The 25,649-nt window shown below is 42.6% G+C and overlaps 1 protein-coding gene across 1 annotated transcript; it reads left to right on the top strand.

Annotated features, from left to right (window-relative positions):
• On the top strand, window positions 1–25,649 carry NUDC (nuclear distribution C, dynein complex regulator). Its single transcript, XM_070764184.1, has 9 exons — window positions 1–252; window positions 3,909–3,986; window positions 8,998–9,201; window positions 9,803–9,889; window positions 10,666–10,779; window positions 13,003–13,197; window positions 15,833–15,916; window positions 19,560–19,678; window positions 24,369–25,649. The coding sequence occupies exons 1-9, from the start codon at window positions 157–159 to the stop codon at window positions 24,418–24,420; spliced, it is 1,029 nt and encodes a 342-aa protein (XP_070620285.1). The 5' UTR covers window positions 1–156; the 3' UTR covers window positions 24,421–25,649.

The raw sequence follows: 25,649 nt of genomic DNA, 5'->3' as shown, positions 1-25,649 counted from the left end.
GAGTTCGACGGTTGGCCCAAAGTGCTTGCCGGAAAGGGCTGGGCAAACGCGCCTCTCTTCCGTTTCCGGCCGCCGTGGTAAGGGTGCGTGCTGAGGCAAGGCGAGCGGCCCTGAAGGGAAAAAGGGAGGCGTCTCAAGTCAAACGATCCCGGCGTCATGGGAGCCAACGGGGAAGAGGCTGCCGACAACGAAGAGCGGTTCGACGGCATGCTGCTCGCCATGGCCCAGCAGCACCAGGGCGGCGTGCGTGAGGTAAAAATGGAGGGCAGGAGGCGGGCGGGCGGCCCTTTTCTTCTTAACGGCCTTACGTTCTTGGAGCCCCTTCGCCTCAAAACCGTTTCCTTCCCTCAGGGAATCACAGCTGGGGGAGAGAGAGGGGTGATGGTCCCCCTTGCGAACTCCCCCCGAAGCGTCTCACGTGAAGAGAGGGACATGGTCGAAGAGGGAGAACATCTGCGGAGAGGGGAGGCATATAAATCTAATATAATAATAATAATAATAATAATAATAATAATAATAATAATAATAATAATAATAATAATAATAAGCATGAACAGGGAGATTGTGATCCTGCTGTATAGAGCGCTGGCGAGACCCCAATTGGAATAATACTGTGTTCAGTTCTGCAGGCCTACAAAAAGATATGGATAAAATTGAACCGGTCCAAAGACGGCTACAAAAATGGTGTAAGATCTGAAGGACAGAAGGGAAAGGGGGGACATGATTGAAACATTGAAATACTTGAAAGGGTTAAATAAAGTTCAGGAGGGAAGTGTTTTTAATAGGAAAGTGAACACAAGAACAAGGGGGCACAATCTGAGGTAAGTTGAGGGAAAGATCAGAAGCAACGTGAGAAAATATTTCACTGAAAGAGTAATAGATGCTTGGAACAAACTTCCAGCAGACGTGGTTGGTCAATCCACAGTAACTGAATTTAAACATGCCTGGGATAAACATATCCATCCTAACATAAAATATGGGAAATAGTATAAGGGTCGACTAGGTGGACACTGAGGTCTTTTTCTGCGGTCAATCTTCTGTTTCTATGTTTCTGAGGTGGTCTCTATTGATTGATTGATTTGTATGCCGCCCTTCTCAGAGGACTGGGGGAGGCTCACAGCATACAATATAACAATACAGAGACCTAATTGCCCCAAGCTTGGTGACATAGGTGCATCTTTAGACTCTTTGAAACCCTTCCATCCTTCCACCTCTCACATTACTAGACAACACAGTATCAACAGTAGAGACCTTCAAATTTCTGGGTTCTATCATATCTCAAGACCTAAAATGGTCACCTAACATCAAAAACATCAACAAAGCACAACAAAGAATGTTCTTTCTGTGTCAACTCGGGAAGCTCAAACTGCTGATGCAGTTCTACAGAGGAATTATTGATTTCTGCACCTCTATAACTGTGTGGTTTGGTTCTGCAACCCAACAAGACCAACACAGATAATCAGAACTACAGAAAAAACTATTGCCGCCAACCTGCCTTCCATTAAAGACTTGTGGACTTCAACTCCCAGAATTATCCAGCCAACATAGCTTGCAAAGTTTGGGGACCTCTGCCTTAATGTATCTCTATCACAGGAGAGTAAAGATGGTCTGTCTATCTATCAGATTTCTATGGCGCCCTTCTCCTGGGACTCGGGTAAACAATTTAATATTAAAATACTCTAAAAAACTCAATACTAAAATCACATAGAAATGTAACTTGAGTTATATTCTAAAACCCCTAGACCAATCATCCACATTCATCCTATTATTCTTCACTCATAGGCTGGGATAAATGTTAAAATGCAGAAATGCATTTTCAAGGCTTGACGAAAGACTGGGAGTGTGCAGGTAGTACGAATCTCTGGGGGGAGTTGATTCCAGAGAGCTGAGGCCACCATAGAGAAGGCTCTTTCCCTGGGCCCCGCCAGATAGCATTGCCTGGCTGACGGGACCTGGAGAAGTCCAACTCTGTGGGACCTAACTGGTTATGAATAGTTACCTATTCTCTGAATTGTGGGTGCAGAGCCACTAACCCATACCAAGTGCCAAGTTTGGGGACCTCTGCCTTTGAGGTTCTGTATCCTGGTTACCAGTAATCTGCAGCTCTTTTTGATTCTGGACCAGCTGTAGCCCAAATGGGCATATTGTACAGTGGTTCATAGCTGTACAATACAGTACAGTATTGTTATTCCACAGAGAGAGAAACTATGATGGTTTCATACATTTAGCAAAATAAATTAATGAAACCTTTAGAGTGGGGAAACATTACATAATTTTGTCAATATGTTTTATATTTCAACAGTAACATAATAGGTTCCAGATAAAGTCTTCTGGAACCTTTTGCAAATTGTGGAATATGCATGAATTCTATAAAATTTATCAAGAAAATTTCACTTTCTCTTCCTGCCTAGCAAGTGGGGAACTTCCCTCTACAATACTAGGATTTACATTTAACCTTCACTAAAGTCTTGATAGTGATGAAAGGAAATACCTCTTCATGCAGCAGTAATGTTATAGAATCCAACTGCTACTCCATAATTTCTAAAAGACCTGAGGTTAATATAACAATAAAAAGTTGGCCAGAGGTAGACATAGAATTTCTTTCAGATTTATTATTAGAATACTAGAAAATTCAGTTCGGAAAGGCCTGACAAAGTTCTTTCCTATTGATTTGACTTTGGAAGCAGGTTAATTAACCAGGAGATGAAAACCTAGAAAAGGTTATACTTAACAGTGAAGTCATGTACCAGATAGGATAGTCAACCTAGCAGGTGGAAACACTTACTCATGTTGGTTCTGACAGACCAGTTGATCCTTTAAACTGTTGGCTTTAATTGAAAAGGTGTAAGTAGCATTTTGCACAACTGCATTAAAAACTCAACTGGGGATCCATTATTGAGATGGCTTTTTCAGAACATTAATAAGCATCTCAATAATGATATACATTATTGTTTATAGTAAGGTAGACTACTGTAATAATAAAAAAAAATGCAAGGGGGTGGTATACATTTTGGTTGGTCATTGCTCTAACATCCTTGAATGGATATTTGTTCTAAAATAATTGAGTCTGGAGTAGTTTATTAGAGGTTGTATCCTGAAGGAACAGAAGAATCACCAGTGCCAAAATAACACTGCTTATATTATCTAGTCTATAATATTTGTATTCGGTTTCAACTTTGTACAACTCATGGCAGGATATATAATGCTCCTACCTCCTTTTTCCCCCCAGAACAACCCTGTTAGGTGGGCTGAGCTGAAAAAGAATGGCTGGCTAGTCTGAAGTCACCCAGTCAGTTTTCCTGCCTAAGGGACTAAAACTCACTGTCTCCCCAATTTTGATATCAACACCTTATTATTATTATTATTATTATTATTATTAGTATTAGTATTATTATGTCAGTACAACACAGCAAACGAGATCACTATGCTGGATTTCGTATTTCATCACCAGTTGGGCGCTTCCCAAGCACCTAGGACTGCGTGATGTAGCGGCGAATTATGTTTGCCGATCCCAGTAAAGTGGCCTTTTGCAATTGACAGATGGAGATTTTTGTCAATTCTGATGGTTTTCAAATGTCCGCTGAGATCCTTTGGTACTAGCGTGCCAAGTACCACTGGGACCTTTATTATTATTATTATTATTATTATTATTATTATTATTATTATTATTTATTAGATTTGTATGCCGCCCCTCTCCGTAGACTCGGGGCGGCTTACAGCAATGATAAAAACAATATATAACAAATCTAATACAGTATTTTAAAACTCTAAAACTCTAAATAAGCTCTGCACAAATAACCTGATTAGGTGAGTCACTTCTATATGTTTCTTATGTAAAAAATATGTTCATCATGCAGGTTGAGATGTGAACTACTTATCCTTGATTGTGGCACTTTTGTTCCTTGCAGCTTGTCAATACCTTTTTCAGTTTCCTGAGACGCAAAACTGATTTCTTTGTGGGGGGAGAAGAAGGCGCTGCTGAGAAGGTATATGATTTGGTTCATAAAGATATTTTTCGGTTTAAAGAAGTCTGAAATATTTCCCACAGGGTGCTTTTAAATCTCTCACTTTTCCTTAATTTTGTTGTGTTGCAACTCCATCCTATTCAGTTGTTGGCTCTGGAAAGGAAGTGGAGAGGCCACATTATGTTATGTCTGACCTGAATCGAGCAGGTTTATTTCAGACTATGATAATCATAGATGTTTTGGATTATTTTGTTTGGTTAAGCTTTGACCAAAGGCTGGTTGAAAAGCTAGCATGTCAAAAATGTACTGGCCTGACTCAGACATCCAAGGATCAATAATGCCAGTTTATTTGTTCTCTCCTGGAAAGTACTAAGTCCAGTTCTTCAACAGTGGTTTCTTCCCAAAGAACAGAATTTCTCTAAGCTGATTTTGTGAAATGTTCTGCATGATATATATGATGTGTCATATTGCCCCATCAGTCTATCAGAGTAAGATTTGGATAGACTGATGGGGCAATAAGACCTATCATATATATTTTTTTAAATTAACTCTTCTTTAAGTATTCCAAACAGCGGTGGGTTGCTCCTGGTTCTTAGAACTGGTAGCGCTGGCGGCAGAAGGCTCCGCCCACCTACCCAGGATGCTTCTCTGCAGAGGTGTTGGGAGTGTGTGCACGAACCAGTAGTAAAGGCTTTTAGAACCTACTATGGGTTCCAGAAAATATTTTGTAAACCTTTTGGGGGGAGGGAGGGAGAATAATTTGTAATCCATTCAGTATGAGTGAGCAGTTTAAGTAGAATAATTAATTTATGAAACTATTTAGATTCTAAAAATATGTTCAAACCATTTTATATACTTCTTCTAAATATTATAATTACTTACAAAGCCTTTCAAAAGTGGCTGTCATGTTTCCTGAAGGACGTACAGTGTTGACTCACACTTTTTGTTTTCAAAAGTCAATCAAAATCTGTTTCTGTTGGTGATAATATAGGAAATCTTGTGGAGTTAAGTAAACCTATATGTGCGTTAGTATAGCAGAAGTTAGGGAATAGAGCAGAGGTCTTCAAACGTGGCAACTTTAAGACTTGTGGACTTGAGCTCCAAGAATTCTCCAGCCAGCTTTGCTCTGAAAGTCTTAGAGTTGCCAAGTTTGGGGACCCTGGAATACAGGAAACTTCCTCCATTGTGCTGCAATAGATTAGATTTAGATTAGATTTATTGGATTGATATGCCACCCCTCTCCGCAAACTCGGGGCGGCTCACAACAAAGTAAAAACAATACATGTTGTGAGCCGCCCCGAGTCTGCGGAGAGGGGCGGCATACAAATCTAAATAATTAATAAATAAATAAATAAATAATAGCAAATCCAATACCTACCAATCCAATTACAATTTTAAGCTAAAAAATTCATAAAAAACAACCCCAGAGTATTAAAAAAACAAGCACACAATCAATCTAACACCAAAACAACATGGGCAAGGGGGAGATGTTTCAGTTCCCCCATGCCTGACGGCAGAGGTGGGTTTTAAGGAGTTTGCGAAAGGCCAGGAGGGTGGGGGCAATCCTAATCTCAGGGGGCAGCTGGTTCCAGAGGGTCGGAGCCGCCACAGAGAAGGCTCTTCCCCTGGGTCCCGCCAGACGACATTGTTTAGTTGACGGGACCCGGAGAAGATCCACTCTGTGGGACCTAACTGGTCGCTGGGATTCGTGCGACAGAAGGCGGTCCCGGAGATATTCTGGTCCGGTGCCATGAAGGGCTTTATAGGTCATAACCAACACTTTGAATTGTGACTGGAAACTGATCGGCAACCAATGCAGACTGCGGAGTGTTGGTGTAACATGGGCATATTTGGGAAAGCCCACGATTGCTCTCGCAGCTGCATTCTGCACGACCTGAAGTTTCCGAACACTTTTCAGAGGTAGCCCCATGTAGAGAGCATTACAGTAGTCGAGCCTCGAGGTGATGAGGGCATGAGTGACTGTGAGCAATGACTCCCGGTCCAAATACAGTGGAACCTCGACATACGAGCAGCTCTACTTACGAGCTACTCGAGATAAGAGCTGGGAGGGGAGCGACATTTTTGTTCGCCTCCCGAGCTCACATTCGGGATACGAGCGCCAAGGAGCTGTCTCCTGAAGCCGAACACTAACTTCCGCTTTCGGCTTCAGGAGACAGCTCCTTGGCGCTCGTATCCCGCGTGTTTTAAAAGGTTGCAGCCGGCCTGGGGGGCTGGGGGGGGGCTGGCAAGCCCCCCAGGCCGGCTGCAACCTTTTAAAACACGCGCGCCGCTTCGCAGCTCTCTGCTGAATCCGGAACGCTAACTTCCGCGTTCGGTTTCAGAAGACAGCTGCAAAGCGGTGCGCGTGTTTTAAAACGTCAGAACCGGCCTGGGGGGCTCGGGGGGAAGCCCCCGAGCCCCCCAGGCCGGCTCTGACGTTTTAAAACACGCGCGCTGCTTCGCAGCTCTCTGCTGAATCCGGAACGCTAACTTCCGCATTCAGATTCAGCAGAGAGCTGCGAAGCAGCGCGCGTGTTTTAAAACGTCAGAGCCGGCCTGGGGGGCTCGGGGGCTTCCCCCCGACCCCCCAGGCCGGCTCTGACGTTTTAAAACACGCACACCGCTTTGCAGCTGTCTCGGAACGCTAACTTCCGCGTTCGGCGGCAGCGGTTTTTTTTTGTTGTTGCACGGATTAATTGACTTTACATTGTTTCCTATGGGAAACAATGTTTCGTCATACGAGCGTTCTGACTTACGAGCCTCCTTCCGGAACCAATTAGTCTCGTAAGTCGGGGTTCTACTGTAGAAGAAGTATCTAACAGTTGTGTTAGATACAGTGCTGTTTAAAATCGGTTTACTCCTTAAATTAATAAAATGAGTATTCCATGAAAGGAATAAACCCACTAGAATCTAAACTCGGATTTTGTTAAATGAGGAAGCCAACAATGACTAAACTCTTATATAAAGGCTAAGATACCCAGTTATTCACTACTTAAAGAGTATGGTTCTCCTGTCCCTTTTTTCCAATTAGCAGCCGTAGACAAGGTCAGAAGTTGGCATGCGTCTCCAACATGTCACCATCCAAAGGGCAAAATAGATTATGTGTTACCCATTTCAGCACTTCTGTTCACGACCCTTGGCTGCTGCAGTAGCTGTGAAGGTCACCCATCACTGGAAACCCTTGAAATTAAGCCAGTTGTGCAGTCAAATGATTGTGTCACCACTTGGAGCAAACACACCGTAGCCCTGACCCTCAGGACTTCTCTAAACTGTGGACAAAGGTGGCCCCTCTTCTTTCCTACTGCGGACTCTTTGGAAAGGAGCAGATCAATTTTATTATTCAAAAAAACTTTCAACAAGTATTAATTTTCCTGTTGCAGTCCTTTTTGGAGGAAAAACAAAATTTTGATGAGTAGTGAGTGTGAATCTTTGCTTTAAATAAACTCTGCAGGTCTGACATCCGTAGCTCCCTGTAAAAAACAAATGTGGGGGTGTGGGAGAGAATAGTTTTACAACATGGGCTACTGGGTTTTTTTTTTTTAAAAAAGGTTTTAATTGAACAATTTTAAAAACATATAATTACAAAATATACTTATAAACAGAATCAAAATACACAAAAAACAAAACATAGACACAAAAAGCAAGGAAAAGGAAAAATGATACATAACATCAACATTATATGACATAATGTTGCATAACGTATAACATTCATTTTGAATTTTTGTGTATCATTGTATCTTCTCTATTACTATATCTCTTATTGTTTAAACTTATCTATTTAAGCTTATCTATCTATGTACATACATACATACATATATTTACAGCAGAACGAAGCTCATAACTTCAGCCTGATGATGGTGAATGTGATTTCACTGAAACGTCGCATAGACACTCAAAATATTACACGGGGCAAAACCCGAACTCAGAACAATCTACATACATACATACATATATACATACATATTTTTGCTGGATTTGAAAATGAAGGGAGACTAGTATAGATCTATCTATTACTTAAATTTGCTTTTGTGTTCTAACCAATCATACCAGTTCATCCATAATTTGTAAAACTCTGTTTCCTCTTTATCCTGTATTTCCATGGTTAATTTGTTTATTTCAGCACATTCTAATTTTTCTGTTATAATCATTGAAGTTGACGGGATTATTTCCACTTTCCATTGTTGGGCATATGTGATTTTAGCTGCAGTTATTAAGTGTAAAATGAGTCACTGATTATTTTTGCTTATCCCGTCTTTCATAATTCCTAGCAAGAACAGTGCCAGTTTTAATTCTATTTTTTGTTTAATAATTTCGTTTATCCATCTCTGAAGTTTCTTCCAATATTTCTTTGCCTCTGGACACGTCCACCACATGTGGTAGTAGGTCCCCAGCTCTTGCTTACATTTCCAGCATTTTGCAGAAATTTTCGCCAATCTTGTTGGAAGTAAATGCCATCTGTAAAACATATTGTAAATATTTTATTGGTATGATGATGCCATGGCTAGTTCATAATTTTGGTCTCATATTTCCCCCAATGTTCTAATTCAATTGTGCAGCCAAAGTTTTGCATTCACGTCATCCCCACCACCTCTCTTATTATCTCTTCTACCATCCTAATGTTTAATAAACAATTGTATAATTTTTTTAAATCATTTTTTCTTCTGTTCCCAATAAAATTTTATCTAAATCTTGATAGTCTTTTTGGAATCCAAATTGTATTGAATCCTTTTTGTATTTTGTTTGAATTTGAAGATAAGGCCATCATCTATGTTTATTCCCACCAGTATGTGGGCTACAGTTTTAACTTTTTAAGTCTCAATCCTGATTTCCCCCATTGGGGGACGAGGGAGAGCAGTCCAGAACATTCTCTCTTTTGAAATAGATTCCCCATTTGTTTTTGTTTTTATCTCTGCCAAGAAAACCGCATGGATGCAGTCACCAGCTATGGAGCTTGAATTGAGATCATTTTTCGTGCTCGTGTAATTGAGAACGATCGTGCCCATTATATTTCTTTTCTATTCTCTCACCTCAGTTAATCACAGAGACTTTCAGTCGCCACAACAAACTTGCTCTGAAAGCCCAGAAAGAGAAGAAAGCTCGTCAAGAAGCAGAACAGCGGGAAAAAGCGGAACGAGCCGCCAAACTTGCCAAAGAAACGAAACAGGAAGACAGTGAGCCAAGGATTAAGGAACTGACTGATGAGGAGGCAGAGAGATTGCAACTGGAAATAGACCAGGTGTGAATCCGCTTCCCTCTATTGGTGGGACATAATACAACTGCTGCACGAATCCCAGCGACCGATTAGGTCCCACAGAGTGGACCCTCTCTGGGTCCCGTCGACCAAACAATGTCAGTTGGCGGGACCCAGGGGAAGAGCCTTCTTTGTGGCAGCCCCGACCCTCTGGAACCAGCTCCCCCCAGAGATGAGAATTGCCCCCACCCTCCTTGCCTTTCATAAACTCCTTAAAACCCACCTTTGTCGTCAGGCATGGGGGAACTGAGATATTCCTTCCCCCTCTCTGGCCTATGCAATTTATGCATGGTATGTTTGTATGTATGTTTGGTTTTAATAAGGGTTTTTAGTCATTTTTAATATTAGACTTGTTTCATGTTGTTTTATTGTTGTTGTTAGCCACCCCAAGTCTGCGGAGAGGGGCGGCATACAAATCTAATAAATAAATACATAAATAAATAAATAAACTGGGCTATATTTGGAAACTCCCCCTTTTTGATTTTTACGTGGCCCATTCAGTGCTACCATTTGTATTGGATATGAGTGATGATGTGAGTTTACTGCTATTGCTAAGGCTTATAGAGGTGCCACTCTTTTGAAACAGAACAAAGAGAAGAAAGAAAACGATGCAGTGAGCATACCAGTCAAGGCTGCTGAGAAGCAAGTGGAATCTCCCGAATCCAGCAAGCAAGTAATGTATTTTTCAAGATTTTAGCTGCTGGCACAAAAGACAGTTGCTGATCCGTTTGCTATATCATTGCTGTCAGATGGTTGAAATTAAGGAAAATGTTAGCCAGAATACTGTAAATATTGCATGAAATTCTAGCATTTATTCAAGTACATGCCAGAGGACACCCCACCCCAACCTTAGCCCCAAATTGGTTTTGGGCAAAAGGATCTTTCTTTACAGTGTACAGTGTTCCCTTGATTTTCGCCGGTTCGAACTTCGCGAAAAGCCTATACCACGGTTTTTCAAAACTATTAATTAAAAAATACTTTGTGGTTTTTCCCCCTATACCACGGTTTTTCCTGCCCGATGATGTCATATGTCATCGCCAAACATTCGTCCACCTTTAATAATTTTTTTAAAAATAAACTTTAATAAATAAACATGGTGATTAATAATCTAAATGGTTGCTAAGGGATTGGGAAATCGCAATTTAGGGGTTTAAAGTGTTAAGGGAAGGCTTGTGATACTGCTCATAGCCAAAAATAGTGTATTTACTTCCGCATCTCTACTTCGCAGAAATTCAACTTTCGTGGGCGGTCTTGGAACGCATCCCCCGCGAAAAGTGAGGGAACACTGTATTTTTAAAACCTGACTTAAGCAGAGAAAACCTTTAACAAAGTTGAACCCATGCATGTAGAATAGCTGAATTGCCATCTCTAAATAATGCAGCAAACAGAAAATATCCATCATTGAAAAGTTCTGAAACGTATTTTATGTACATTCCTATGTTACATAAGGATACCGATGAAGAAGAGGAAGACGAGAAGGACAAAGGCAAACTTAAGCCAAACTCTGGAAATGGAGTAGACCTCCCAAACTACAGGTGGACGCAAACTCTTTCTGAACTGGATGTAAGTTTCAGATTTTGAAATACTAAGTGCTACATTTTATGGAATAGTCGCTGCTTCTTATGAGGCAAATACGGTAATTCTGTGAAATATTTAATTGCGATTCATAAGGTCTCCTTTGGATAATAATGAAAAAAAAATCTGGGAATCCACACATAAATGAATAGCCGCTTCACTTTCTTTTAGAATTGGCCACAGAAGGTTACTCTATTCCAGGAATAAAACAGTAAACAGAACTGTAATGAAATAGATTGTTATACCATAAGTGTAGAGAAGAAGCAAGTTCAATAACTGAGTATGTTTAGGCTAAAGAAGAGGAGGCTCAGGAGAGACATGTTTTCCTATATCTCCTCTACCTTTCTTCCATTCCTATATCTCTTCTTCTATTCTTTCATTGATATGTTCTATTACTACAGTGATCCCTCGATTTTCGCGAAACGCTATATCGCGATTTTTCCACCCGATGACGTCACTCCTCATCTTTCTTTCTCTCTCTCTTTCTCTATCTTGCTTCTTCCTCTCTCACACTCTCTTCCTCCCTCTCTCATCTCTTTCTTTCCTTCTCTCTCTTTCTCTATCTCTCCCCCTCTTGCTCTCGAGCGGCAAGCGAGCGGCTGGGTAGGCGGGTGACGGGCAAGCGAGCAGCCGGGCGGGCGGGTGAACGGGCAAGCGGCAAGCGAGCGGCCGGGCAGGCAGGTGATGGGCAAGCGGCAAGCGATCTTGGGGTTTCCCCTTTGCCTGGGCGGCGGGAAGACCCAGGGAAGGTTCCTTCGGCCGCCCAGCAGCTGATCTGCTCCGCAGCGCGGCAGCAGCGAGGAGCCGAAGATGGGGTTTCCCCTTTGCCTGGGCAACGGGGAAACCCCATCTTCGGCTCCTCGCTGCTGCCGCGCTGCGGAGCAGATCAGCTGCTGGGCGGCCGAAGGAACCTTCCCTGGGTGCCACCCGCCGCCCACGCAAACTCCACCATCTGCGCATGTGCGGCCATGAAAAAAAGGGCGCGCAGGCACAGATGGTGTTTTTACTTCCGCAACCCTACATCGCGAAAAATTGATTATCGCGAGGGGTCTTGGAACGGAACCCTCGCGATACTCGAGGGATCACTGTATACCTTCTTTCTATTATTTCTTAGATATATTTTACTATGAGTATCTCCTCTATAACCTTCATCGTGTATTTTACTATGTGTATATAGATATATACCCACTAAACCCCTCATTGTGTATTGGACTAAATAAATAAATAAAAAATAAATAAATAAATAAAATAAGAACCAGGGGGTGGTAGCTTTACAAAGAGCAATATTGAAACTTGAAATAAGGAGGAATTTCCTTAACACAAGAACAGTGGAATAGTTTGTCTCATGAATCATGATGCTTCGTAGATAGATAAAGCTATTTATCTATACAGTAATACCTCATGATACGAACTTAATTGGTGCAAGGAGGAGGTTTCGTAAGACGAAAGGTTCGTAAGACGAAACATTGTTTCCCATAGGATACAATGTAAAGTCAATTAATCCGTGCAACCAAAAAAACCCCCGCAAAAAACCGGCTGCGCGGCTGTTTTAAAAGGTGACAGCCGGCCTGGGGGGCTTGCCAGCACACCCCGAACCCGGGTTCGGGGGGGTGCTGGCAAGCCCCCCAGGCCGGCTGCGACCTTTTAAAACACCCACGCCGCTTCGCAGCTGTCTCCTGAAGCCGAACGCTAAAGCCGAACTTCCGCGTTCGGCTTCGGGAGACAGCTGTGAAGCGGCGCGGGTGTTTTAAAAGGTCGCAGCCGGCCTGGGGGGCTTCCCAGCAACCTCCCGAACCGAACCCGGGGTTCAGCAAAATTTTGCCTCTTCTTACGAACTTTGTTCGAGTTACGAACCAGCGTTCGGGAGGCTTCTGGGAAGCCCTGCCGCCCGGCTGTCACCTTTTAAAACAGCCGCGCGGCTTCCCAGCAGTCTCCGAACGCCGGTTCGTAACTCGAAAAAAGTTCGTAAGAAGAGGCAAAATTTTTCTGAACCCCGGGTTCGTATCACGAGTTGTTCGTAAGACGAGGGGTTCGTATCTTGAGGTACCACTGTATTGGTTTGAGGATTCCTGGCCTGGGCAGGAGGGTAGATGGGAGGAGGACTTCCGTGGTCCCTTGTGATCCTAGGATTCTATTAATAGTGATCTATATGTCTTCCCTTCTTAAGGTTTTCATGAAGAATTCACTATTCTCCTTTCCTGTTAACTCTAGCTGGCCATCCCATTCAAAGTGAGCTTCAAACTGAAGGGGAAAGATATGGTGATTGATATACAGCGGCGTCACCTGAAGGTGGGCTTAAAGGGCCACCCCCCCATGATTGACGGAGACTTATACAATGAGGTGAAGGTGGAGGAGAGCTCATGGCTGATTGAGGATGGGAAAATAGTCACAGTGCACTTGGAAAAGGTACAAAGCAAATGTTTCTGGATTTTAGTTAAAGTTAATGACTTTGCAAGAATTCTTATATGCATTCTGACTGCTTTATTATTTATTTATTTATTATTTATTAATTAGATTTATAGGCCGTCTTTCTCATGGACTTGGGGCACCTTACAAGTATAAAATACAATACAGTGTTCCCTCGATTTTTGCGGGGGATGCGTTCTGAGACCACCCGCGAAAGTCGAATTTCCGCGAAGTAGAGATGCGGAAGTAAATACACCATTTTTGGCTATGGACAAGTATCTCAAGCCATCCCTTAACACTTTAAACCCCTAAATTACCATTTCCCATTCCCTTAACAACAATTTACTCACCATTATTACTGGTACTCACCATTGAATAAGACACTTAGTGATCCTGATATTTATAAACATAATTATTTATTAACAATAATTATTTTTTTGTTATTTATTTGCAAGAATTATTAGTTTGGCGATGACGTATGACGTCATCGGGCAGGAAAAACCGTGGTATAGGAAAAAAACCTGCGAAGTATTTTTTAATTAATATTTTTTTGAAAAAACGTGGTATAGGCTATTCGCGAAGTTCAAACCCGCGAAAATCGAGGGAACACTGTATAACAATAAAGATAAGATAATTATGAAGTTAATTATGAACAGTTAAAAAGGTTAAGAAAAATAAAAATCCGGTATAAAACAATCACCCATTCCTCACTCACACTACTGGTCGGAACGAGAACTTTCATTCATGGCCCCAGGCCTGCTGGCATAGGTGTGTTTTCAATGCCTTTCTAAAGGCAAGGAGAGTGGGGTTAGTTGGTTCCAGAGGACTGGAGCCACAACAGAGAAGGCTCTTCCCCGCGGACCCGCCAGCCGACATTGTTTGGCTGACAAGAAAGGCTGACTGTGCGACCTAATCAGACACTGGGATATGTGAGGCAGAAGGCGGTTCCGTAAATAATCTGGTCCAGTGCCATGTAGGGCTTTATAGGAGATAAAACCAACAACCTTAAATTGCGTTCAGAGACCAATCGACAACCAGTGCAAATCACGGAGTGCTGGACTAATATGGGCGTACACCCAACATGGCTCGTGCAGCTGCATGCTGGATTAATTGGTCTCTGAAAGTTCTTCAAGAGTAGCCCCAAGTAGAGCGCATTGCAGTAGTCGAGCCCTGAGGTGATGAGGGCATGAGTGACTGTGAGAAGAGACTCCCTGTCCAAATAGGGTCACAGGCAAACCTGTGCGAAAGTGCCCCTAGCCACAGCCGAGAGATGTTGCTGTAATCTCAGCTGTGGATCTAGGAGGACCCTCTCTGAGGGGGGCAAAAGCTCCCCCCCCCCAGGTGGACGGACAAGTGGGATTGTCCTTGGGAGGCAAAACCCACAGCCACTCAGCCTTGTCAGGGTTGAGCTTGAGCCTGTTGAAGCCCATCCAGGCCCTCACAGCCTCCAGGCATAGGCACATCACTTCAACTACTTCACTGAATTGGCACAGGGTGGAGGCGGACAGCTGAGTATCCCCGTGCCGACAGATTATCTCACCCAGCGGTTTCATGTAGCACCGGACCAGATTATCTCCGGGACCGCCTTGTGCTGCACGAATCCCAGCGACCAGTTAGGTCCCACAGAGTGGGTCTTCTCCGGGTCCCATCAACTAAACAATGCCGCTTGGCGGGACCGAGGGGAAGAGCCTTCTCTGGCGGCCCCGGCCCTCTGGAACCAACTCCCCCCAGAGATTAGAATTGCTCCCACCCTCCTTGCCTTTCGTAAGATTATTATTATTATTATTATTTATTAGATTTGTATGCCGCCCCTCTCCGCAGACTCGGGGTGGCTCACAACAATAACAAGAAAAATGTAAAAAACAAATCTAATAATTTAAAAAAACACTAAAAAACCCATTATTAAAAGCAAACACACACACAAACATTCCATGCTTAAAACCCACCTCTGCCGCCAGGCATGGGGGAATTGAGATGCTCTTTCCCCCTAGACCTTTACAATTTTATGCATGGTATGTCTGTATGTATGTTTGGTTTTTTATATTAATGGGTTTTTAATCATTTTTAGTATTGGATTATTACTGTACACTGTTTTATTATTGCTGTTAGCCGCCCCGAGTCTCCGGAGAGGGGCGGCATACAAATCCAATAAAACTAAACTAAACTAAACTAAATAGTAAGGGGGAGAGAACCGACCCCTGAGGCACCCTACAAAGAAGGGCCTAGGAGACGATCTCTGACACACATACACCACTAACACCAACTGCAACTGACCAGAGAGGTAGGTGGAGACTCACTGCAGAACAGTGCCTCCCACTCTCAACCCCTCCAGTCAGCACAAAAGGATACCATGGTTGATGATATTCAAAGCCACTGAGAGGTCAAGTAACACCAGGATAGAGGAAAATCCCATATCCTGAGCCAGACTAGATAGTCAGCTTTATTTATATTTAATACTTGTTTAATAGAGAATACCTAATACCCCAAGTTAAATACGTGCAGTAATATTGTGATGAGGCAGAAGAATATGATGCATCAGGATCCATAAAACACCAAAAGTTATGTCCTTATTGCATATGCCACATCCAACGAAGCTGTTATATTCTAAATAATATTTTTTTTCTTTTCACTGTAGATCAACAAGATGGAATGGTGGAACAAGTTAGTCCAAACAGACCCAGAGATTAACACCAAGAAGATTAACCCTGAGAATTCAAAAGTGAGTGATTCTTTGGTCAGGTTTTGTTTTAAGTGTTTAAAGTATTGCTTGACTATTTTTGTGGCCCATATTTCATTTCTGGAATGGATTGGTCACCTCGGTGGACGTGGTGTGATCCAGGCAGTCACACTCTTCACATACACACAAGTTATCGGGGATCATTGCATGGCAGAGAATTTTAACTGTCACCTCCTCCAACCTGCCCTGTGCTTGCCAGTGGAAGTAGGAGCTATCCTAGCTGCTAACATGAACAAGGGTACAGCAGATCCCTGCTGCTCACCTGGTACAGGTGAGGGGCCCTGCACCTACAATTCAGAGAGCAGGCAACCGTACACTGTCTCTACCCTCCTATGATAGACAAGGATTAGGGCGGAGGGAGGGAGAGAGGAGAGAAAAGCTGAAATTAATTTACAGAATCTTGGAAAAGGTAAACTGATTTCCTTCATTTGCCCGTGATAGAAGATTAAATTGTGCAAAGTTAACCCATTCAATTTACTGCAAAACTTGGCAACTTTAAGACTTTTGGACTTCAACTCCCAGAATTCTGAGAGTTGAAGTCCACAAGTCTTAAAGTTGCCAGGTTTGAAGGCCTCTGGATTAGGCCTTTAGTCTGCGTTTCACAGACTGTTCAAACATTTGTTAGCAGCACAATGGAATGTGTCACCGTCCAGATGGGGTATTCTGTCGGGCTCTCTGGTAGAATCCTCCCAAAAATTCACAGGTACAAATTTCAGACACACACACATTTGAAAATTCAAAACAATGTTCTTTATAATGAACATTCACTTAAACCAAGCCCTCTTTTGGTATAGCAAAGAGCACTCGTCTCCAAACAAACTGGTCATTTGTACAAGTCCCTTATCAGTTCTGAGATACTTAGCTTGCAGCTGTGAGGCAATTCACAGTCCTTCTTCTTTCACAAAGTGAAACACACTTTGCTCTGGTTTAGTTTCAAAGCGGGGGAAAATCAGCACACAAAGGTCGAAGTCAGCAAGGCAGTCACGAAACACAACGATCAGATAATCCTCCACAATGGCCAAACCCACAGGCTGCTATTTATAGCAGCCTCACTAATGACCACAGCCCCACCCAACCACAGGTGGCCTCATTTTCTTTGATAATAATCTCTCAGTTGTTGTTGCCTATGCATCGCTCTCCGCATGCGTGGCTGTATCATTAACTCTTGTTCCGAATCCAAGGAGGAGCTAGAGAATTGATCTCCTTCTGAGCTGTCTGCCCCACTCTCCTCCTCCCTGTCACTCATGTCTTCTTGGTCAGAGGAGTCTTCATCATCAGATTCCACCAGGGGCAAAACAGGCCTGCAGCATGTGGATGTCTCCCCCACATCCACAGTCCTTGGGGCAGGAGCAGGGCCAGAGCTAACCACAACACGGGGGTGTGCAGGCAGAGGTACTGGGACCAAAGCACTTCTCTGATAGTTCTAGAATTGCCAATTTCTGGTGTGCAACCACAGTCTGTTTCAACAAATGACACTTATCTGACTGACCGCCCCTGGCAGGATTCCTTTCTGTTAGCTCTTTGAAGTAGGTCAGGGCAAGAAAAAAACTCTCTGGAGATTCCAGGCATTTTATGCTTTGGTAAGGTTTATTAACAGTTTGGAAGCCAATATAACACTCGTTCCTTTTTCAAGGTCAGCTCTTAATTCCTTTACAGCTAGTACTTGGATGGGAAAGATTTCCAGGGCGTAGTTTCCAAACACCCAAGAAGAAAGGAGCGACAAACTGGCAGTTGTTGGGGTTTTTTTTTTTTTAAACAAACCACTGTACAATCTAATGTGTGTTTTCTTAAGCAAGACTTAGTTTCTTTTTCATACGCTGCTCCTGGCAAGCAGAGACTTCCTCCTTCAAACGTTTAGATAAGTTTCAACGGCTATCTCTCTCTCCAGTTCTTGTTCAAAGGCCTTGATGAGCTGCTGCTGCTGCTAAACATACAGCAGTGAAAAAAACCAAGGAATGGAACAGAAGACAGTTTAGGTTGTTGTGGAACCAAAGGGGGCAACACAGTCTTTCCTTGCTATATATACATAGTGTTATACAGTGATACCTCATCTTACAAACGCCTCATCATACAAACTTTTCGAGATACAAACCCGGGGTTTAAGATTTTTTTGCCTCTTCTTACAAACTATTTTCATCTTACAAACCCACCGCCGCCAGACTTCCGTTGCCAGCGAAGCACCCGTTTTTGTGCTGCTGGGATTTCCCTGAGGCTCCCCTCGATGGGAAACCCCACCTCCGGACTTCCATTGCCAGCAAAGCACTTGTTTTTGCGATGCTGGGATCCCCCTGCTGGGATTCCCCTGCAGCATCGCAAAAACACAGAAGTCCGGAGGTGGGGTTTCCTATGGAGGGGAACCTCAGGGGAATCCCAGAAGCACAAAAACGGGTGCTTCGGCTGGCAAAGGGGGTGAATTTTGGGCTTGCACGCATTAATTGCTTTTCCATTGATTCCTATGGAAAGCATTGTTTTGTCTTACAAACTTTTCACCTTAAGAACCTTATCCCGGAACCAACCAAGTAAGACAAGGTATCACTGTATTTGTTTTCGTAGATTTTCACGGGTACAGGTATGACGGTCTTGGTATATTTGGGTTTCTTCCCGTGTAGGATTTAGAAATTCCTGGCGACGTTTCGACGAGGTCCCACTCGTCATCTTCAGGCTGGTGCTTCTGTCCTTGTTCTAGGGCGAACAAGGATAGAAGCACCAGCCTGAAGATGACAAGTGGGACCTCGTCGAAACGTCGCCAGGAATTTCTAAATCCTACACGGGAAGAAACCCAAATATACCAAGACCGTCATAGTGTTATATGTGTATACAAAGGTGTGCTCGCCCCCGTGGCTCTGAGTGCTAGCGGAGTGGCAAGTAGCCTGTGGCGCTCCTGCGTGTCCACACGCGATTTCACTACCTGCCCAGGTGCAGTAGCAGAACTGCGCTGGACTCCGCGAGCACACCTCACCGTTCCACCTTAGCAGTCCACCTTTGTATGTATATATGTATATATAAAGCCCTTCATGGCACCGGACCAGAATATCTTCGGGACCGCCTTCTGCCGCACGAATCCCAGCGACCGGTTAGGTCCCACAGAGTGGGTCTTCTCCGGGTCCCATCGACTAAACAATGTCGTCTGGTGGGACCCAGGGGAAGAGCCTTCTCTGTGGTGGCTCCAACCCTCTGGAACCAGCTCCCCCCTGAGATTAGGATTGCACCCACCCTCCTTGCCTTTCGTAAACTCCTTAAAACCCACCTCAGTCGTCAGGCATTGGGGAACTGAAACATCTCCCCCTTGCCCATGTTGTTTTGGTATTTGATTGATTGTGTGCTTGTTTTTTATATATATTCGGGTTGCTTTTATGAATTTCTTAACTTAAAATTGTAATTGGATTGGTGGGTATTGGATGTGTCACTATGTACTGTTTTTACCATTGTTGTGAGCCGCCCCGAGTCTGCGGAGAGGGGCGGCATATAAATCCAATAAATCTAATCTAATCTAATATATAGTTATATATACACTACATCTCTATAGTGTTATTAACGTGGCTTTATTAACCAGCATCTAGAAAGTGAGCGATAGATGTATCAAATTAACATGAGTTTCTCCAATACATTTCTCTCGATTGCCAAGTTATCAGACTTGGATAGCGAAACCCGCAGCATGGTTGAGAAAATGATGTATGATCAGCGGCAGAAATCAATGGGGCTCCCCACATCGGACGAGCAAAAGAAGCAGGACATACTGAAAAAGTGAGTAAGGCCAGTTTTACACTGTGGAGAAGGGAGCGACAACTTGTTTTCCAGGCTTGCTTCCTAATAACACTCCGCAGTCTGCATTGGTTGCCGATCAGTTTCCGGTCACAATTCAAAGTGTTGGTTATGACCTATAAAGCCCTTCATGGCACCGGACCAGATTATCTCAGGGACCGCCTTCTGCCGCACGAATCCCAGCGACCAGTTAGGTCCCACAGAGTGGGCCTTCTCCGGGTCCCGTCAACTAAACAATGTCGCTTGGCGGGGCCCAGGGGAAGAGCCTTCTCTGTGGTGGCCCCGGCCCTCTGGAACCAACTCCCCCCAGAAATTAGAATTGCCCCCACCCTCCTTGCCTTTCGTAAGTTGCTTAAAACCCATCTCTGCCGTCAGGCATGGGGGAATTGAGACCCTCTTCCCCCTAGGCCTTTACAATTCTATGCATGGTATGTCTGTATGTATGTATGTTTGGTTTTTTATATTAATGGGTTTTTAATTGTTTCTAATATCAGACTACTATTGTACACTGCTTTATTGTTGCTGTTAGCCGCCCCGAGTCTCCGGAGAGGGGCGGCATACAAATCCAATAAATAAATAAGTAAGAAAGTAAGTAAGTAAAGTAAGTAAGTAAGTAAGTAAGTAAGTAAGTAAGTAAGTGGGAAGGCACTACGGCATTTATAAGGACAACCCAGCAACTGAGTGCTATGTAGAGACAAAGCCAGGCAGTACCATCTCGGCCTGAACTATGACGTGGTGTCTCTGCCTCTAATCTCCATATGCCTCCAAGTCAGATAACGCACCGCTCACTAGACAATCATGCGTTTTATTGTTTTATTGCCCTGCTTGTCAGAGATCTCGGTAGAAGCTTCTGTGAGTAATTCCCCTTTTAGGGCCAGATAGGGTGATGGGCATCAAGTTGCAAGCAGGGTAACTAAAGGTCAAACGCTTTTCATCAATCATTCTAAATAGCTCAAGCAGAGAAAAGGGATAAAGCCAGAACTGGGGGCAATTTCTGTCTCTTTCCCTGGCTAATCTCCATAAGCAGAGGGTCAAGGCCTGGACATGAGGCCTTTCCCTAATACAGTGTTCCCTCGATTTTCGCGGGTTCAAACTTCGCGAATAGCCTATACCACGGTTTTTCAAAAAATATTAATTAAAAAATACTTTGTGGGGGGGGGGTTTATACCACGGTTTTTCCCGCCCGATGACATCATACTAATAATTTTTGCAAATAAATAAGAAAAAAATAATTATTGTTAATAAATAAATTTGTTTATAAATATCAGGATCACTAAGTGTCTTATTCAATGGTGAGTACCAGTAATCATGGTGAGTAAATGGTTGTTAAGGGAATGGGAAATGGTAATTTAGGGGTTTAAAGTGTTAAGGGATGGCTTATGATACTGTCCATAGCCAAAAATGGTGTATTTACTTCCGCATCTCTACTTCGCGGAAATTCGACTTTCGCAGGCGGTCTCGGAATGCATCCTCCGCGAAAATCGAAGGAACACTGTATGAGTAATGGCATATTCAAATAAGCAATGCTTTTCAGAAAATGTATAATTTTTGTTCTGGGTGTTACACTACAGTTTAGCCGTGCCAGTCCACCAAGTTACAAGCTGTTTGCCTTCCTCCTCCTCCTTCTAAGCACTCCGCTGTGTCTCTTCATTGGGTCTTAGTTCTTCCATTATGTCTGATATCATTAAGGGTGTTGTTAGTTAATAATTCAGCTATTTTACAGATTAGCTCATTAAGAAGTCTTGGAAAAGTGCCATTCGGCCCCAACCATATTCTTAATTTGTCTGTTAGCTCTAAAACTTTACCCTTTGCCCTTCTGCTGGGTAACGTTTTCAGATAGTGCGGAAAAAGTGACCCCATGAAGTAGTCCCAGGCATAGTTCCCTCTAAGCTGAGCAGTGAGCAATCGCTCACTTAAAAATCATCATCAACTCAGAGTTTTCCAAACCTGCCCAGAAGCTGAGAGGGAAAGAGTGAGAGGGAAGGAGAGAGAGAGGAAGAGAGAGAAACAGATAGAAAAAAGAGAGGAAGGAAAAGAGGAAGAAAAAGAATGGGAGTAAGGAAGAGAGAAAGAAAATCAAAATCTAGTTTGAAACTAGCTCAACTATTTAAGTGGCATTTTGATATTGATAGAGTTGCCCTATTATGAGCTCACTGTTATAGACACACAGTACAGTATTTTATTTTGACATTCTCTGAGGCAAAACAGGGTGGGTTTTTTATTTGTTTGTTTGTTTGTTTATTATTTCTGTGCCGCCCAGTCCCAAAGGGACTGCCGCCCAGACACTATACTTTTCCGCCCACCCCCCCAAAAAATTAGAGGGAACACTGGTCCCAGGTGTCCTCTCCCAGCAGGTTGTCTAAATAGCCTATCAGTAAATAAAACAATTGGGGGGAGGGGGGAATGGTGCGATTTCAGGTGATTGGTGGGTGCTCTGAGCTTAGTAGGTAAGAGTCGGTTTTGTGAGTAACTCGGCACCCCTGTTTCTATGAATTTCAGTGGAATAATTAGGGGGCAAAAGCCTTCCTTTTCTTTCTATAAAGTGGGAGCTTTATCCTGGTCTTACATAAATGTAATTGTACAAACTCCACCAATTACATGGACTTCAAGAAAGTAAAAGCAGTTAAAGTTTGAAAATAATACCAACTGCTAAACATGACCTAATACTGTTTACTGGCATTTGCTGAGATAATTGTAATAGGAAAAGGATGTCAGAAGTGCTATTTCTGAACGGTATGATTTCCAATCCCTCCAGTAAGAAATGTTCCATTCGAGGGATGCACAAACAAGAATATTTGCTGGCATTGGAAAATCTGACCTGGAGCTAATCGTTCGTAAGGGCAAGATTTGATTGATCTGTCATTGCTGATTTACAACTGTTGAGTTCCATTATAGGACAGTTTTACTGATAGCGTGAAGGGCAGAGCTGATGTGATTGTTCATAAGTCATGGTCAGTAATGCCACAGTGATAGCTTTGGAATTTGCTACCTTACAAAATGACTACGGTATTTCTGTATTTTTTTTATTCTATAATATTATATTATTATAAATAATAATTAAATTATTTATTATTGCTTTTACCTGGAATGGTCGCTTTCCATTTTTTGAAAGATACATTCCTTCCGAGGAAAAGTGTTTGATTTTTTTTTTTAGGGGTGTAATTGAATCTGAATTTCCCTTAATACCTAAATATGTTTTGGGCCTTATCCTTTTAAGTGTTCTGTCGGGCTCTCTGGTACACTCCTCCCAAAAATTCACAGGTACAAATTTTAGACACACACGTTTGAAAATTCAAAACAATGTTCTTTATAATGAAAATTCACTTCAACCAAGCCCTCTTTTGGTATAGCAAAGAGCACTGGTCTCCAAACAAACTGGTAATTTGTACAAGTCCCTTATCAGTTCTGTGATACTTAGCTTGCAGCTGTGAGGCAATTCACAGTCCTTCTTTCACAAAGTGAAACACACTTTGCTCTGGTTTAGTTTCAAAGCGGGGAAAAATCAGCACACAAAAGGTCAAAGTCAGTAAAGCAGTCACGAAACACAAAGATCAGATAATCCTCCACAATGGCCAAACCCACAGGCTGCTATTTATAGCAGCCTCACTAATGACCACAGCCCCACCCAACCACAGGTGGCCTCATTTTCTTTGATAATAATCTCTCAGTTGTTGCTGCCTATGCATTGCTCTCCGCATGCGTGGCTGTATCATTAACTCTTGTTCTGAATCCAAGAAGGAGCTAGATAATTGATCTCCTTCTGAGCTGTCTGCCCCACTCTCCTCCTCCCTGTCACTCATGTCTTCTTGGTCAGAGGAGCCTTCATCATCAGATTCCACCAGGGGCAAAACAGGCCTGCAGCATGTGGATGTCTCCCCCACATCCACAGTCCTTGGGGCAAGAGCTGGGCCAGAGCTAACCACAACATTAAGTGAAACTTCTGGCCCGCGGGACGGATGTGTTGTGCTGGCCACACCCACTTTGCTAAAGGAAGGAAGTCCCAATATGTCACATGACACCACCGTAACTACATACGTTTGGCACCCCTATTTTAGGGTATCTTTTCTGAGACCCTGTTTTATATGCAGCAGCCACACTACTTAATATCAATAATTAGAAACTGTTTCTTTCCAATTTAGTGCTGGGGGAGGTAACTGGGGCTGAGGGACATAGAAGCCTATACAGTGTTCCCTCGATTTCCGCAGGGGAAGCGTTCCCAGACCGCCCGCGAAAGTCGAATTTCCGCGAAGTAAAGATGCGGAAGTAAATACACCATTTTAGGCTATGGACAGTATCACAAGCCATCCCTTAACACTTTAAACCCCTAAATTACCATTTCCCATTCCCTTAACAACCATTTATTCACCATTATTACTGGTACTCATCATTGAATAAGACACTTAGCGATCCTGATATTTATAAACATAATTATTTATTAACAATAATTATTTTTTTTGTTATTTAGTTGCATAAACTATTAGTTTGGCGATGACATATGACGTCATTGGGTGGGAAAAACCGTGGTATAGGAAAAAAACCGCAAAGTTTTTTTTAATTAATATTTTTTGAAAAACCGTGGTTTAGGCTATTCGCGAAGTTTGAACCCGTGAAAATTGAGTATTGAGTATTCTTTATCCCTGTCAATTAATATTCATTTCTCTTCCTTTTGCAGGTTCATGGAACAGCATCCAGAAATGGATTTTTCAAAAGCAAAATTCAACTAATACAATTTCCCCTATATATATTTTTTCTCCTTTCCTGACAAACATTCAAGAGCAAGAAATACCTTCTGGACAATGCGTATACTCACATCACTCCATTTTGGGGTTAAAAAGTAATTGTACTCGTAACTCCATATAGAATAGACTTCTGGATTTTCAACATCAGCAGCAGGTATCAAAATCCGTCCTTCATCTTTGTAAGGCAATATTTTAGGGAGATGAAGGATTGAAATAAATGTAATGGCTTTCCCTTGGGCTTCTCTTAGTTTTGGAAAATATGGGAAGGTATTTAATTTTTTATTATTATTATTTTTGAAAAAATCTGGAGTTGATATTCATTTTGATCATACTCTTGCTCTTAAATAATAAAGGTCTGGAAGTCCTACCTTCAAAAGAACATCGCTCTTTTGTTTAAAAAACCAACTCCGTATGTAACAACTGGGAATGACTTCAGAATCAATCAAAGCATTGACAATCTTTAAATATTTTCAACATGTTCCCTTTAAGCCATCACTGCAAGCGAGGTGTAACAGTGCAAGGATCTGTGTTGTGGGTAGATACAGGTTGATATTTAGAGGTTACAGTGAGTAGCAGCTTCATCACAGATCTGACATATTATTTATTACTTTCAGAATTAACATGGCAATCGTAAGTAGTAAAACCTGGATACATTTGTCCAGGGTTTGGGATGGATTGCAAGGATGCTAAGATCTTTAATGTAATAGGCTGGTCTTATTTTCATTCCGGTCAATGTTATTGTCCAGCACGGTTTCTCTCCCAGCCCCCAGATAAGTTTTGTAACTTATCTCCGAGCTCTGATGGGAAGAGACTCCCAAGGTTTAGGAAGCTACAAAATGCCTCATTGTTTATGTTGCAATGTTGAAGTTGGGGAGTTTCAAGTGCAGTCCGCATCCCAGGAAAATTAGCATATGGTTATGATATCGCTGATTCCACCAAGGAATTTAAGGAGTTGTGTTCATTTTAAGTCAAATCTCACGAGTCGTGTTGACATAATAAAATGAGATGCCAACAATAACTGAGGCTCTTCTGCTTCAAAATGAAGGAGCAGCAGGTGTCTCTAGCTTGCTGAAAATGAGCTGTCTACTTTGTCATCTGGGGGTTTTTTCTTCTTTTTTTAGAATTGGACATGTCAGTCAAGAACATTTTGTTCTGTTTTGTTGCTTACCAATAGCTTGTATTCTGCATGCACGATTAAAAAGGAGATGGTTTCA

Source organism: Erythrolamprus reginae, chromosome 11 (genome assembly GCF_031021105.1).
Source record: "Erythrolamprus reginae isolate rEryReg1 chromosome 11, rEryReg1.hap1, whole genome shotgun sequence".
In the NCBI taxonomy this organism is placed as follows: Eukaryota; Metazoa; Chordata; class Lepidosauria; order Squamata; family Dipsadidae; genus Erythrolamprus; species Erythrolamprus reginae.
This window is presented reverse-complemented; position numbering and strand designations above follow the sequence as displayed.

What these genes read in the sequence shown, in the direction of transcription:
- NUDC (XM_070764184.1), top strand. Translation starts at nt 157, where the DNA reads ATGGGAGCCAACGGGGAAGAGGCTGCCGACAACGAAGAGCGGTTCGAC. An exon ending in AAGAAGGCGCTGCTGAGAAG is followed by an intron (nt 3,987 to 8,997) that starts GTATATGATTTG and finishes CTCTCACCTCAG; the next exon opens with TTAATCACAGAGACTTTCAG. An exon ending in TGCAACTGGAAATAGACCAG is followed by an intron (nt 9,202 to 9,802) that starts GTGTGAATCCGC and finishes CTTTTGAAACAG; the next exon opens with AACAAAGAGAAGAAAGAAAA.